Source organism: Denticeps clupeoides, unplaced genomic scaffold (genome assembly GCF_900700375.1).
Source record: "Denticeps clupeoides unplaced genomic scaffold, fDenClu1.1, whole genome shotgun sequence".
NCBI lineage: Eukaryota > Metazoa > Chordata > Actinopteri > Clupeiformes > Denticipitidae > Denticeps > Denticeps clupeoides.
This window is the reverse complement of record NW_021630087.1, coordinates 42,398-59,022: the sequence shown is the minus strand read 5'-3', so window position 1 is coordinate 59,022 and position 16,625 is coordinate 42,398. Positions and strand designations below refer to the sequence as shown.

At 46.9% G+C, this 16,625-nt stretch overlaps 1 protein-coding gene across 2 annotated transcripts in view; it reads right to left on the bottom strand.

Annotated features, from left to right (window-relative positions):
- Positions 1-16,625, bottom strand: part of st8sia6 (ST8 alpha-N-acetyl-neuraminide alpha-2,8-sialyltransferase 6) — a 30,553-nt gene that overhangs the window by 1,168 nt on the left and 12,760 nt on the right. For both annotated transcript variants that reach the window (XM_028968568.1, XM_028968569.1), the window contains 4 exons: positions 13,372-13,516; positions 10,190-10,299; positions 9,898-9,987; positions 3,287-3,760 (listed from right to left, as the gene is read on the bottom strand). In XM_028968568.1, coding sequence (XP_028824401.1) covers positions 3,287-3,760; positions 9,898-9,987; positions 10,190-10,299; positions 13,372-13,516 — 819 coding nt within the window. The remainder of the gene's footprint in view (positions 1-3,286; positions 3,761-9,897; positions 9,988-10,189; positions 10,300-13,371; positions 13,517-16,625) is intronic.

Sequence of the window (16,625 nt, the reverse complement as noted above, 5' to 3'; positions counted from 1 at the left end):
TATAACTAATAATAACATTAAAAAAAGGCCAAAGTGAGCAATTTTTTCTAATTTCAAAACAGTGAATATGTCTTAGAATCTTGAATGCTGGCTTGCAGGCAGTTCCACAACTGCAGATGTAAGAGAAACCTTACGTACTTGGGTGTCCCCAACAACTCAATGTCAGCCTAATGTCTCTACAGGTGCTAAAATTCCACTTTCTTCTGTAGCTGGTAAGGTCTTGCAGGCCTCTCCACAGCGAGGCAGGGTAATTGACTGAAAACCTGTTTTCCAGTATACATTTACATTACAAGAGACATGGGGGGGGGTATATATTCAAGGGCATCATAAATATAATAAATAAGGGGGGAAGGGCTTTGGTCAGCAAAAATAAGTGAAACGATTGGGTAAATTGGTAATTGCACATTACCAGGGTATTGCACAGGGCCATAGTCAATAGCACCAGTGAGATGACTACGGAAGAAATCTGCACACACACTCATACAGTTCTGACTGCCCATGAGTAGAAGCTATTCTTTAGTCTATTGGTTTTGCACCAGATGGATCTGAACCTTTTTCCAGAGGGCAGTATGTTGAATAGGTGATGGTTAGGATGGAGGCTGTCTTTTATGATCGCCCTGGCTCTGGAGAGACATCTAGAGCTGGCAATGGAGTCCAAGGAGGGGAGTGGGCAGCCGATCACCTTCTCTGCTGTTCTGGTTACCCCCTGGAGTCTCTTCTTGAAGTGAAGTGCTTGTCACATGTGATACACAGCAGCACAGCACACGGTGCACACAGTGAAATTTGTCCTCTGCATTTAACCCATCACCCTGAGTGAGCATTGGGCAGCCATGACAGGCGCAGTGTGTGAGGACGGTGCTTTGCTCAGTGGCACCTTGGCGAGTCGGGATTCGAACCGGCAACCTTCTGATTACGGGGCCGCTTCCATAACCGCTAGGCCACCACTGCCCCTTATCTGCTACTGTAATGTACCACAAGGGGATGGCGTGCACCAGCACACTCTCGATTGTGGCTCGGTAGAAGGACACCAGCAGGTTGGTCTGCAGCCTGTTCAGCCTGTTCTGCAGCCTGTTCTACTTAGTATCAATCTCTCCTGACATCCTTCTCTGCTGCTGTCACTACAGCAAAGACTAGATACTTCCAGGACAAAGTAAGCAACTGCAAAGACTCTCGCAAACTATTCTCTACTTTTAACCGCCTCCTGAATCCTCCACCACCTCCCCCCTCCACTTCTCTCTCATCTGAAGACCTTTCTTCTTTACACAGACGGTGGCTGACTTTAGCAAACAATTCTCACCCCCTAACCCCCGCAGTTACCTCTGAAACCAGAACAATGCCTTCCTTCACTCCACTCAACATGGTTGGAGTGGGCGCCGCAGTTTTTGGGAGTGCCAGCAGATGCCGATCGATCCGCAGCGCAAGTTGTATGAGAGCTTCATATGTTGCTGGCATCTCCCGGCTGACCATCTCACCGTGGATTAGTGGGGCCAGTCCTTCATAATAAATCATCCGGAGGGCGTGGGTGTCCAGCGGAGTTTTTGCAGCCAGGGTCCGGAATTGTGCGGGCAACTGGCTGACAGATCAGGAACCCTGCCACAAATGATAGAGCTGTGACGCCACGTCTTCCAAACCGTCCGGATGGCAGAAGGTGTTTCTCAACTCCTCCACGAATTCGGAGTAGGTCATGGACGTGGAACTGGGGGAATTGAGTCGAGCAGCCGCCCACTCCGCCGCCGGACTGGAGAGCAGGGTAAGGAGCAGGTTCGATCTGAGATCGGGAGCTGGAGTAGCGGCAAGGCTGCAACTCGAAAATTAGCAACAGAGTGGTGAGGAGTGCCTCGCCGCTCCCCTCGGTCCCGTTCCAGCGCTCCGGGAGCGCCAAACTGGGTTGGGGAACCACACGGGGGGGGCGCTTCGTGCTCTCGGTGCACGACAGACACCTTGTGTAAACAGACATTCAATAAGGATTTCCTGGCGCACTACTCGATCGCACAAAGCAGCAAAATCTGAGGCATTAATGGGCTCAGTCATTCTGTCACGGCTACCGGAATCAGAAAGAGAGCGTGTGTTGGAGGAGACGAGGAACCTCGGTGCGGTGGAACACAAGGAGGCTGGTAAGTTCCCTCCAAGTTCTCTGCGAATGTGAACCGGCGTGGCACAATAGGGCACAATAAAGGATGTGACAGGACGAAAGGGATGAGTTCAGGATACAGGATCGAAGAAAGGGCAGGAACGGTTTTACTAGGTTTCGACGAGAACGGAGCCGAGTTGTGATGACATAAGTCACTCAATGACTGAGCAGCTGGCAGATGCTCTCTAGCCAATTTATAGGAGTCATGACTCAAACCTGTTACAACCTCTTCAGGCTCAGATTCACAAACACCAGAAAAACACCTGTTCCAGACGTCTGTGGCGTCAGGTGAGTGCAGACTGAACACAGACCATTTTTCTTCTCATTGGAGAGAATGTAAAGCCACTTTCAGATCAAACGCAGCAGCTCTGGTTTTGTAAACTCCAGGTAAGACGATAATGTTGTGTTGTAGGACACTCAAAGATTGTTAAGATGATTGTTGAAGGGGCAGAAAAAACACTCACCTGCTATGATTCTATTGGTCACGTGAAAATATGTCATGGTGCGCAGCAAAAGTTCAACAAATTTCATCTTTGACCACGGTATGAGAACCGCGGTATGAGAAGGTGCAGCGTGACACTGCTACCCGGAGCGGGGTTGTACTCAGATCATGCTGCCACAGTCACCACCTGCATCTACCACCTCTTTAACCAGAATTTTTATGCTACCGCCAGAAAATCACCATGTAATGTCAAGATGATGTATTCAATTATGTTCAGTTATGTTCTGCACTGCATCGATGAAGGACGTGACCATGTCTGCATTGTGATGCATCGATTATATCATTAATTTTAACACCCTTAGTTCTGGCAGCGTTCACCCCCACCAAATCCATCAGCACACTTACAAATTTCATGAACCCCTGCAACTACAATTTTCACCATCAGTAATTAATTACAGTTTGCTGCATGTATACTTTTGACTTTGTATTTAATTTAATTTTTAAAAAGTTAAAAATGTTTTCAACAGATTTCTAATTATTTTCTTTACGTAAATTACCTTTCACAAGCAACATACAAGGCATACTTTTTAATGCATATTATTCTGGACATTCTGGTGTTGCAGAGCCATCATTACAGGACAGAATCAGTGTTCTTTTGATAAATGGACTGTTTGTCCCGATGCACCCGAAACACAGATCATCACATTGTTCACCTGTCATTGGGCAGACAGTCTCCAAGGTGCAGCCTAAGAATTCCCTGCTCATGGAGCTGCAGGAGATGGTCAAACTCCACAGGCATAGTGTGGACCTTCTTCTTGCTCTCACGATTGTCATAGTAATGGTTATTTACGGCCTGACGTCCATCTGGATGCTGGCTGAAAGGCCAGAAACCGTAAAGCTGCACATCAATACAAACTTCTAGTGCAAGGCTAGCCAGGATAAATCCAGAGCTCAGGCGCACTGGATGCAGACCTCGGGCATGCCAGAAACCAGCCAGATTGCTTAGGTACTTAGGGTTGAGAAAAATAGGATGCACAGGGCTCTGAAAGTCCTCCAGGGTGTAGACTGCGCGAAGTGACACTGGTGTGTTAAGGCCATAGGAAAAGGCTGGGATAAGCATGAGGGAGTTGCCATAGGGATGCAGGCTCTCAACAAATGGCCACCGGTGTTCCATTAGTCCTGCAAACCTAAGAAGAAAACAAAACAGTAGCTAAGGCTGGACAGAAATACTACAGTAATATTTTGGGACAAATTCAGAATAAACAGATAAACACATAGTAGATATCACATTGCAGTACAGAATATACTGACCTGCCAAAACAAATCTCACTACATGGGGGTTTCTTCATGAACATTAACAACAAGTGTTTGTTGTTTTGGAAACAAATACTCTAAAAAAGACAATGTCCAATAAGTTAAATTGTTAGCTCACATGTATCTGAATCTTGGCCCACGAGATCATTTGAAATATTTACTAGACCTGGCCCACGGTTGAAGGTGTGTGCTCCGCATGTACCACTTTTACTACAAATCCCACAATTCTCTGCTGGTGTATTGGTGTGTCAAGATCCAAAAGACCCTGTTTGTCTTGTGTAACCAAAGAATATAACATAAGAAAATACTATGAAATGAAAGACCACAACAAGCAAAAGGATCTGGACATAAAGCAGAAGCATCAGAAAGTAGAAGAAATTACAAGAGGTTTGGTTTCATGACAGACTGTTAAAAAAGCCACATCACAATCTGAGGCTAAAGGTTTTATTGTAGCTGTAGAGATCGCAAAATCAGCTCAAACCTTAAGTGAGGGAGAATTTGTGAAGTGCATGGCCAAAGTTTGCATCATTGTCTGCCCAGATAAAAGGCAAGTATTTTTAAATGTGAGCATGAGCAGGAACACCTTAGCTGATCATGCATGGGATCTTGCCACCAAACTACATGAACAACAATAGATGGAAAAAGGAAAAGATTTCATTCTCCCTAACTCTTTGTCACCGCATCATACATCAGGAATCTGTGCAAACAACTATTCTCCTGGATGAAGATTAACAAAATATCACACAGGAGTCATCTCACTGATGAACACTTGCACTCAGTACTGAGAATTTCCTCAGCTCAGAGCTGTTGTGTTTGCTATTTTCGAATAACAACGCGGACTCTCGACACGCGGTCTGCTTCTTTTCTCTTTTATTTCCGTATACCCAGAATCCCTTACAGCAACACCCACAACCTGGAACACACAAAACGCACACTGCCCATGTGCATATGTAACATTTCCCCCCCCCCAGGAGGAATGGCAACAACACAATATAACTAGGCGACCGGGGTCGACTACCCGGAATGCCAGCATAGCCATGTGGGTTATTCTGCCACGTGACAGGCTATGCCCTAACTACGTGGTGTGCTATTCAGTCACATAGTCCTTGAGGTAAGCCGGTCTACAGCGGACACGGACAGGGCGTGGTGAAGCTGCGCAGTTCCGTGTATCATCGGGTAGGTCCTCCACAAGGTCCAAGTCACTAGCCATGGAGTAAGGGTCTACGGGGGTGAGCGGTGACACCTTCTTGAGCCGGCTCGCATGCCACTTCGTACCATCAGCCAGGCGGAAAGTGGCCAAGCCCAGCCGCCCCGTAATCTGCACTGGTTCAGACCAAAAGGAAAGGAGCTTGTTGTCCCGGTGAGGCCGACGAACCCTGACCCAATCATGGACTGCCAGACAGGAAGGTGTCACCTTCCGTCGGCGATCAAAGGACTGCTTCATCCGGCGCTGAGAAGCCGAAACCCTGTGACGCAGGGCCGCTGCAGTAAGCGGAGGAGGCTGTGGCCGCAGCCGGTCTAATGGAAGCTGCAGCTCCCTACCCAGCATGAGGAGAGCTGGGGAGACACCAGTGGTGGAATGGAGAGATGATCTGTAATGAAGCAGGGTGCGCTGCAGGGCTGAGGAAAAGGCCAAGCCATCGGCCAGGTGAGCCCGAACACCGTTCTTCAAGGTCTGGTTAAACCTTTCCACACCACCGTTAGCCTCTGGGTGGTAGAAAGCAGTGCGTGTGTGTCGAATCCCCCTGTCCCCGAGGAATGTCTGAAAATCCATGGAGGTGAACTGAGGCCCATTGTCTGTTGTAATGGTGTTGGGAAGGCCCCACCTTGAGAACAGACAGTCGAGGAACTCCATGGCCGCCTGGGACATGACCGAGCCTGTGGAGGAGATCTCGGGCCATTTTGAGTACAGGTCATAGGCAACCACTAGAAAACGCTGATGATATGGGACCCCCTGAAATGGCCCACAGATATCCAGCTGAACGTGCTGCCATGGCCCGGCCGGCCACTGCACAGGTTGCAGTGGTGGAGGTGTGGGAGGGCCCGTCTTTCCACTGACGAGACAGGCTGAGCAGTCCTTCACCGCAAATTCAATATCCCTGTCGATCCCAGGCCACCACACCCTGTCACGGCAGCGCTGCTTGACCTTTACGATGCCTAGGTGTCCCTCATGAGCCATGGCCAGGATGCGAGGTTGTAGGCTGCCAGGGATGACGGCCCTGAGTCCCCGCGCCACACAGACCTCATTCCAACAGGACAGCTCATCTTTAACCCGATGAAATGGCACCAGATCCTTGGGCACTGTGCGTGGCCACCCCTCTCGAATGCAAGTGCAAAGCTGCGATAGCACTGAGTCTTGCGCTGAAGCCAGTTGGAGGTCCTGTAGAGACACAACCTCCCGGAGTGGCCCATGAAGCATGTGGATAAGCTCTGGCTCCAGTGTATCCGTGGCTGGGCCTGGGGGAGTGTCTGGAGTGGCCCTGGAAAGGAGGTCTGCCACAACATTGTCCCGGCCGGGGGTAAACAGCGGAGTGAAATTATACTGCAGGAGCCTCTCCGACCAGCGCTGGAGCCGGAGCGGTCTGTGCCCCGTGCCTGAAGATGAGAGTAGGGTCGTTAGGGCCTGATGGTCCGTGCGGAGGGTGAAATGTCGACCATACAAGTATATATGCCACCGCTCACACGCCCAGACACAGGCCAGTGCCTCCCGCTCCCCAACTGAATACTTCTGCTCGGCCGGAGTCAGAGACCGGGAGGCAAAAGCAATGGGGCGCTCAGAACCATGTTGGCACTGAGAAAGGACGGCACCTAGCGCTACACCAGACGCATCACAGGTCAGAAAAGTGGGGCATGACAGGTCAAAGTGAGCAAGCACCGGTGGTGAGGTAAGCTGGGCCTTTAGCTGACGGATGGCTGAGGAGCAGGCTGAGGACCAGGCCCATGGGGCTCCGGTTTTCAGAAGCGCACGCAAAGGGGCTGTAGTGGCAGAGTATTGAGGGAGAAAACGCAAGTAGTATGCAGTCATTCCAAGAAAGGATGCGAGCTGGGCTGGGCTGGAGGGCTCAGGGAGACGTAGAACAGCCTCCACGTTAGAATTTAAGGGTGTGATGCCCTCTCCAGACAGGCGAAAGCCCACAAAATCGACCGCTGGCACAGTGAAGACACATTTGTCCCCATTCAGCGTAAGATTGTGACCTGCCAGGATCTTGAAGACGCGGTCCAGGTGCTCATCATGTGATGCGAGGGTTGGACCATGCACCACAATGTCATCCAGATAAATCACTACCCCAGAAACTGCAGCAAAGATGGTAGACATGATTTTCTGGAAGCAGCTAGGGGCAGAGCTGAGACCGAAAGGCATCCTAGTATAGCGGAAGACGCCCATGTGTGTGACAAAAGCGGTCAGGTTGCGGCTCTCGGGATGCAGCGGAACTTGGAGATAGCCCTGTCGAAGGTCTAGTTTGGAGAAGACAGTAGAACCATGGAATTTAGCGGCCAGCTCCTCCACAGTAGGCAGTGGGTACTTGTCAGGGACAACAGCTGTGTTGACCGACCTTAGATCCACGCACGGCCGAAGAGTCCCGGACTTCTTCCGTGCCAGCACCAGGTTGGAGACCCAGGGTGAAGCATCAATCCGCTCAATTATGCCCAGCTCGAGCAGGTTGTTGAGTTCCGCAGTGACTTCATCACGAAGAGCCAGAGGAAGGCGGCGCAATGGCTGAATGACCGGTCGCACGTCTGGTTTGAGCAAGGGCTGGTGGTTAAATGCGGTGAGGCAGCCCAGGCCAGTGAACAGAGAGGGCCAGCGTTGCTGCCAGGGTGAGCCCACCGTGAGAATGGTGGCACCATCCACATCCATCAGTGAAAATCCCAGACTGCTGAACAAGTCCAGACCCATTAGGTTAGCCCCGTGGCGCGAGACGTGAAAAGTAAAAGACGGTAAAGTTACACTCTGATACTGAAGTGGTAGGGAAACTGTGCCTACTATGTCTATTTTGGAATTCCCATACCCACTCAGGAGCTCACAGTCAGGGTGGAGGGTATGATGGGAAAAAAACTGCTTGACAGTGGCCAGGTTCAGCAAGGAGCGTGAAGCCCCTGTATCCAGCAGCAGTGGCAGTGGAACACCGTCCAGCCGCACCACACACGTTTTAAATGGGGGAGATGCTGCAGTAACAGAGTGAATAGTAGTAGGTGGCGCTGGAGAAGATGGCCTCTGAGGGCGGCCGGATGCGGCTGAACGGCAAACACGGGCGAAATGGTTACGTCTCCCGCATTGTGAGCAGGTTTGGCCATTAGCCGGGCAGTTAGGCGCCCTGGTGTTATGCGTGGAGGATCCGCAGTTTCCACACGGGCGGCGGGTGGACGCGCCGCGGCGAGCGGCATAGTTTACGGGGAGGCCGTGGTCAGGTGTGTCGTCCCAGAGCGCAGGCGGCTGGACAGTAAGTGTGGGCACTGCGGGCTGAAGAGAGGGTACCGGCGCCAGGCGAGATGCTAATTCGGCTGCTGACTCCATCTGAAAAGCCAGTTCCACAGCTTTGGCGAGCGTGAGGTCGTCCGAGGACATAATTAACTTTTCGCGAATTCTGGGATTGTTTGTATGCTCTGCCAATTGATCCCGAATGAACTCGTCTTCCATTGTTCCAAACTTACAGAAACTCGCCAGCCCCCGCAGGTCCGTCACGTAATGGTGAACCGACTCGCCCGGTTGCTGCCTCCTCTGGCGAAAAACTACGCGGCGCAGGATAACGCTCTGTGGGGCGGCGAAATGCGCGGCCAATTTTGCGACGCCGTCCGCGTACGTTGTGCCGGCTCCCAGGGTCCTGAAGACCCGCTGCCCTTCCGTGCCCAGGTTATGGAGCAGCAAGGCTCGCAGACGCTGGTCTGGAGAATCCGCGAGGCCGACGGCCGTGAGATACGTCGAAAAGGATTCCAACCAGCGGTCCCAGGGCACCGGCGGCTCGCCGGGCAAAGCCAGAAAAGGAGGTGGAGGAGGTAGAAAAAACTCCATCCTCGTCGCCAAATGTTGTGTTTGCTATTTTCGAATAACAACGCGGACTCTCGACACGCGGTCTGCTTCTTTTCTCTTTTATTTCCGTATACCCAGAATCCCTTACAGCAACACCCACAACCTGGAACACACAAAACGCACACTGCCCATGTGCATATGTAACAAGAGCCTCACCTCAAACATTGATAAACTAGTATCCAAACAAAGATGTCTTGGTTGGGGCAGTGTGCATTATGTAGTGGTGGCCTAGCGGTTAAAAAACAGACCTGTAATCGAAAGGTTTCTGGTTCTAATCCCGACCTGCCAAGGCACCACTGAGCAAAACACTGTCCCCACACACTGCTTCCTGCGTGCCTTTCATGGCTGCCCACTGCTCATCAAGGTGATGGGATTACATTTACATTTACGACATTTATCAGACGCCCTTGTTCAGAATGACTTACAATCAGTAGTTACAGGGACAGTCCCCACCTGGAGCAACTTAGGGTTAAGTATCTTGCTCAGGGACACAATGGTAGTAAGCGGGATTTGAACCTGGGTCTTCTGGTTCATAGGCAAGTGTGTTACTTAAATGCAGAGGACACATTTTTGGGGCAGTGGTGGCCTAGCGGTTAAGGAAGTGGCCTAATCAGAATTTTGCCAGTTTTAATCCAGATCCACCAAGGTGCCACTGAGGAAACCAAGGTGCCACTCCTACTTATGGCGAGGTGTTAATAATTTTGGACGTCTTTGGATGTTACCCTTGTCCATGGTTATAAAAATGAGGTCACTGCTTTTCAGAATGGCCTGTATCAAGCAAATGAACTCAGGACAACTAAGTCACCAGAAAACCTTTTTAATGACTTATTAGTTGCATTTCCACAAATCAGGACAATTCTGTTTTACTGTCAATGCACCACAATTCCAAGTGTTAGCATGAAGAAAAATGCATGTTATGTTTTCAGGTGTGGAAATAAATCTGATACAAAACCAAATTTAAATGTTCAGGAAAAAACTCACTTTTCTAGGAGGATACTAGGGTTGACTGTCACCAGGTCTGTTCTATTTCCAACATCCTTTTCAAACCCATTCATAGGGGGGAGATTGCATCTGTTTAAAGAAAGGAATTTATGGATGCAGGGGAATTGAAGATTATAGCATTTACATTAATCTATAATCTGCATTAGTTCACAAAATGGCAACAAATACATTTTAAAATGGCAGCCTCTGGAAGAGGTGGAAGTGCGTTTTGTAGTAGAAGAACCATTATTCCCTACGAACTGTTATTTGTCATGAATGCAGTTGGCCCTACCTGAATACAAACTTGGCAGAGTCAATTTTGTGTCCACAGCTGCTGTTTGCCAGAATTCCACCATTTCCAACAACAGCACACGTTTCAATTACATTTCCAATGGGAAGATCCTAGAATGAGTTACATGTGCATCAATGGACATACATTGCCTTGCCAAAAAGAGTTGACCACATTTATTTAATTGACCAAATTGACACGTCTTTGACTCAGTGGTTGGCCTAGTGGCTAAGGAAGCGAACCCGTAATTGGAAGGTTGCCGGTTTGAATCCCGAGCTGAGGTGCCGCTGAACAAAGCACCGTCCCCACACACTGCTCCCCGGGCACCTTTCATTGGCTGCCCACGGCTCACCAAGGGTGATGGGTTAAAAGCAGAGGACACATTTCACTGTGTGCACAGTGTGCTGTGCTGCTGTGTATCACAATGTCAATAACTCCACAATCTTTGATTGATGAGCAAAATTTTAATTTAAATTATTCTGTAACTGATTTTTTTTCTTGGCCGAGTGGTACAAATGCCCAAAACAAGTACAAAATTACACAGAAAAAGTTTTTTTTTTTTCCAATGACTGTTATTATTTTGTTATTACTTCACTCCCTGCCAGTTTAGATATACTGAATGATCCCTATTTCTTTAGGGAAGCGCCCTTGGTCTGTTTTTGCCTTGGATGTGCAATCGTTTTGTGTTTTTATTTAAGTTTCATTGCTCGGCTCGGGACACGTTTTTCCTTGCTCTCTAAATGCCCTCTGTTAAATCTCCTGTTTATAAAGAATCCGAATATATATTTAAAATATTTAGTAATAACCCTATTACCTTAAGAATGCTTAAAAATTGAAGCTTATCATGCATTTGAGGTTCAGGCTTATCTAGGGGCAGTGGTGGCCTAGCAGTTAAGGAAGCAGCCCTATAATCAGAAGGTTGCCGGTTTGATTCCTGATCCGCCAAGGTGCGACTGAGCAAAGCTGGGCTGCCCACTGCTCACTAAGGGTTAAAAACAGAGGACACATTTTGTTGTGCACACCGTGTCCTGTGCTGCAGTGTTTCACAATGTCATTCACTTCACTTTCACTTCATCTAACATCCCCTCTTATTCCTTATTTGGACAGACCCTACTTTCCTCCAGGTTATCAATGTTTTAAAACCTGGCACAATGCAGGGCTCAGGACTTGAAGTGATCTCTTTGCAGACCAGCCTTTACTTCCTTCTCAGCAGTTGCAACAGCGCTGTGGCCTTAAAAATGGCAAATTAGACACTTTGTAGTCAACAATAGTACATTGCTAGTGGAAATTATTAGGTCTCCCATGGAGGATGCTCTAGCTCTGAATGACAGAGGGTCTGGGTTTGTGCCATGGATAAATCTGTTTGTAATAGGGTTAAATCCAGTAAAAAAAATTGCATAGCACATATACCATGCCTTCTCCCTAAAAGTTCAACGCAAATTCTTGTTTTCATTTCTGCTCTGCTTAATCTGTAATGTCATGGCTGGGTGCAGCTGGGGACACAGCAGGCACCAATCAGCTTGACAGCAGGGTTCCAGGTCCTATAAGGACCTGTTGGGCAGCTATATTAATGTGGTTACCTGTGTGTTTTTTGGTGTATGAACCTAGCAATCACCACATGCCTGCAGGTTAGTTTTTGTTTTTCCCTTTGTTTCCCCTGTTTTTTTTTCCGTGTGTTTGTGTGTGTTGTGTTGTGAAAGGTGTTGTCTCTGTTGTGTTGTGAAAGGTGTTGATGTTGAAAATTCTATAAATATATTGAAAAAAACAGTTTGTCCTGAATTACCCAGCAGCATTATGTGGGAATGAAAAAAAGTCTGCTGATTGACAACACCTTCACATTAAAATTTTGTTTTCATTCTGATGGCACAGGAGAATATTTCACAAAAACAAATGCAGGTCTAATTGGGTTCAACATCAAGAATTTTCAGGGACATACAGGGGTGTCACGGGTGGGCTGGACATGGCGATGAAGGAGGACGCATTCGCTCGATTTCACACGACAGGGGTTTAATGCAGACTTCACGAGACAAGGGAACATCAACACGCACAATGACCCGACGGCGAACAGACATGAACAGGATAGTTTTATACAATTATATAAATATACACCAGGTGAACACAATCAGGGAACATTACACGAGACCAACATGAAACTCCGGTCCGGACTCAGGATCCGGAGTCAACCCCTGTCGGTCCGGATCATGACAGTACTCCCCCCTCAAAGGCACTACCACCTGGGAGTGCCCCACAAAATGGTCCATGAAAGGGGGGAGAAGTCCATAAGGACGAGTGGCGGCTGTCCTGCACCGGCGGCATCAGGCCCGGGCCAAAGGACGGCTCGTCCGTGGGGGACCGGCGTCCTGTCCGCCGTCCGCAGGCACCGTCACTCCAGTCAGTCTCGGCACGCCCCGCTGGAAAGTTGGCCGCCTCCCTCGTCTCGGTTAACACTGGAAGCACCTGAACTGTGCAACTGGTCTCCTCGACCCCACGGTAGCTTTTGTAGGCCATCGAGGTCCGGTCGCATGGATTCGTCGGTACTCCCCCACCTCCAGAATCGCCAGGGGAACATGGACAGCGTGACTGACAGATCCTCTTGACCCCACGGTAGCTTTTGTAGGCCGCCGAGAGTCTGTCACGCTTGGGTAACTGCTAAAAACATGACATGGATCATGACGGGGAACTGGCGATTACCGGAGGTGCATCGCTGGAATCCGGACGAGACGGCGGCATCGGGGGACGTCCATAGATGGAACCTTGGACATGGAACTGTGGGGCAGACGTCCTCCCTGGATCTCAGCGGGGCGTGGATCGGCTGCGTCCACATGGTCGGGTCATTGTGCGTGTTCATGTTCCCTTGTCTCGTGTTTAGTCTGTATTAAACCCCTGTCGAGTGAAATCGTGCAAATGCGTCCTCCTTCATGCTATGTCCAGCCCCACCGTGACAAGGGGTTTTACCTCCATTTGTTCAACACAAGGAAAAGTTAATACCAATTTTGTAACATAAGATGACCGTCAAAATGCCATGGCAAATGCATACTGTAAGCAAAGATAAATGCACACAAATTAAATAGTGAAATGTTTTGGCAGCGCATTGGATAAGACACTTATGAAAACCTAATATATTTGATCAGAAAGCAAAGCACATGAAAAACATGAAATATATATACAAAATATATAATGGCTACCTTTGCAAAGGTGTGAAAGATTGCAGGGGTCACTGTTAATGGCTTTCTCTTCTCACCATCATAAAGAATCATTGACCCAAGAGGAGTGTTGGCTTGAGTTATAACTGCCACTGAATAACCGCTGCAGCTGCTCTTCAAAAGAGTCCTAGAAAAGTATGAAATTCAGCACAGTACTCAACATCTCAATCTCTACACATTTCACATGTGTTTACTGTTGCTTGTAGAGTGATCACTTCAGGGAAAATAAAAGTGAACTTTTTATATGCATATCTTGAGTTTCATTTATCAAAACAAGCGTATATTACAGTGAAAGCGTACAGTGGGGTTCCAAGTAAGGAAATGGACCCATAATTGGAGGGTTGCCGGTTCGAATCCTGATGCCACTGAGGTCCCCTTGACCAAGGTACTGTCCCCACACACTGCTTCCCAAGTGCCTTTCACTATTGCTTTAACATTCATTACCCATCAGAGCTTGCATCAACTTTGGAGTTTCTGCAGAGGTGTGCATTTGAATTGACTTTATCCAACTACAGGGAGTGCGGAATTATTAGGCAAGTTGTATTTTTGAGGAATAATTTTATTATTGAACAACAACCATGTTCTCAATGAACCCAAAAAACTCATTAATATCAAAGCTGAATGTTTTTGGGAGTAGTTTTTAGTTTGTTTTTATTTTTAGCTATTTTAGAGGGTTATCTGTGTGTGCAGGTGACTATTACTGTGCATAATTATTAGGCAACTTAACAAAAAACAAATATATACCCATTTCAATTATTTATTTTTATCAGTGAAACCAATATAACATCTCCACATTCACAAATATAAATTTCTTACATTCAAAAACAAAACAAAAACAAATCAGCGACCAATATAGCCACCTTTCTTTGCAAGGACACTCAAAAGCCTGCCATCCATGGATTCTGTCAGTGTTTTGATCTGTTCACCATCAACATTGCGTGCAGCAGCAACCACAGCCTCCCAGACACTGTTCAGAGAGGTGTACGGTTTTCCCTCCTTTCTCACATTTGATGATGGACCACAGATTCTCAATGGGGTTCAGATCAGGTGAACAAGGAGGCCATGTCATTAGTTTTTCTTCTTTTATACCCTTTCTTGCCAGCCACGCTGTGGAGTACTTGAACGTGTGTGATGGAGCATTGTCCTGCATGAAAATCATGTTTTTCTTGAAGGATGCAGACTTCTTCCTGTACCACTGCTTGAAGAAGGTGTCTTCCAGAAACTGGCAGTAGGACTGGGAGTTGAGCTTGACTCCATCCTCAACCCGAAAAGGCCCCACAAGCTCATCTTTGATGATACCAGCCCAAACCAGTACTCCACCTCCACCTTGTCGGACTGGAGCTCTCTGCCCTTTACCAATCCAGCCATGGGCCGATCCATCTGGCCCATCAAGACTCACTCTCATTTCATCAGTCCATAAAACCTTAGAAAAATCAGTCTTGAGATATTTCTTGGTCCAGTCTTGACGTTTCAGCTTGTGTGTCTTGTTCAGTGGTGGTCGTTTTTCAGCCTTTCTTACCTTGGCCATGTCTCTGAGTATTGCACACCTTGTGCTTTTGGGCACTCCAGTGATGTTGCAGCTCTGAAATATGGCCAAACTGGTGGCAAGTGGCATCTTGGCAGCTGCACGCTTGACTTTTCTCAGTTCATGGGCAGTTATTTTGCACCTTGGTTTTTCCACACGCTTCTTGCGACCCTGTTGACTATTTTGAATGAAATGCTTGATTGTTCGATGATCACGCTTCAGAAGCTTTGCAATTTTAAGAGTGCTGCATCCCTCTGCAAGATATCTCACTATTTTCGACTTTTCTGAGCCTGTCAAGTCCTTCTTTTGACCCATTTTGCCAAAGGAAAGGAAGTTGTCTAATAATTATGCACACCTGATATAGGGTGTTATATGTGCACCCCTTCTCATTACAGAGATGCACATCACCTAATATGCTTAATTGGTAGTAGGCTTTCGAGCCTATACAGCTTGGAGTAAGACAACATGCATGAAGAGAATGATGTGGACAAAATACTCATTTGCCTAATAATTCTGCACTCCCTGTAATTAACGTTTTTAAACTGGCACAAATATAAAATAACTGTTGATTTAGGGTTACAGGACATGTCATGCTACTTTATTTACTGTTTGTGATTTTACAGTAATGGTTAAATAATACCAACACGTAAAGTTTTATTTATTTATTTTCCAAAGGTGTTTTTTCTCCATCAACCCAGAAAAGGGCACTAAAGTGGAGAAGAAAAGCACATCTCATCTTCATGTGAACCCTAGAGTACTTACCTTGATCCAAGAACTTTCAGACCACGAGTGGCGTGATGTCTGAATATGGACTAAAGACAGTAATATTTAAAGCACATGATAATGTGTCACAGTCACAAGAGTTTTTTTTTTCTCAAGCACAGTTCTGCTCAGTTCTTCAAACTGTAGTCACTTGCTGTGACCAGGACACCTGTGTAGTAGTGGCTGGTTGTGTGAGCTATGGGTTGACCACCTCAACACTGAGTGTTTGTGATTGGTCAGATTTGTTGATTTACTGATTGTAAGTTGCTCTGGATAAGGGCGTCTGATAAATGCTGTAAATGTAAATGTAAAATGTATTGTTGTCTTAGTGAGGTCCGTTAAGCCCCTCACTAATTTGTTAATTACTTCTATTCCCAAACTTGTAAAGTACATATTACAGTTATGTATGTGGAGGAGTGATTGAAACTTTGTTCATTACTTTGAACTTAATAAATACTTGGATAATCTCACTATTACGGATCTTATTTAATCTTTATCTATTTCTCAATTTTCTTTTAAATGCTTCACTAAATGCGTTTTTTTTTTCAAGTTACTGGGAAAAGCCAAACATTTGTAAGAAGGCAGTGTAGTTTAAATGGAATTTTCTGTCTGCCTGCCAGAAGCTGTTTTTATGTAACATTGAAAAATAATTCTATCTGATGATAGAGAACTACTGGTAGGCAGTATGAGTTTATACTTGAGACAATTTATAAGAGTAATAGAAGATAATTGTATGCTTTTAAATTGCAATTAATATGATTTACAGAGAATTCAGCTGCAGGATTTAGTTTCACAGTAGAATTGTTTTTAATACTGCAACATGCATTATAATATAAAAACTCTTTGAGTAAAATTTACAGGAGAATGCAGTTAAAATATGGTATTATAATGAGGGTTTTACAGTTAAATACTGTTGTTTTTTGTGAAATTGAGTGAGATTCAATGTCCA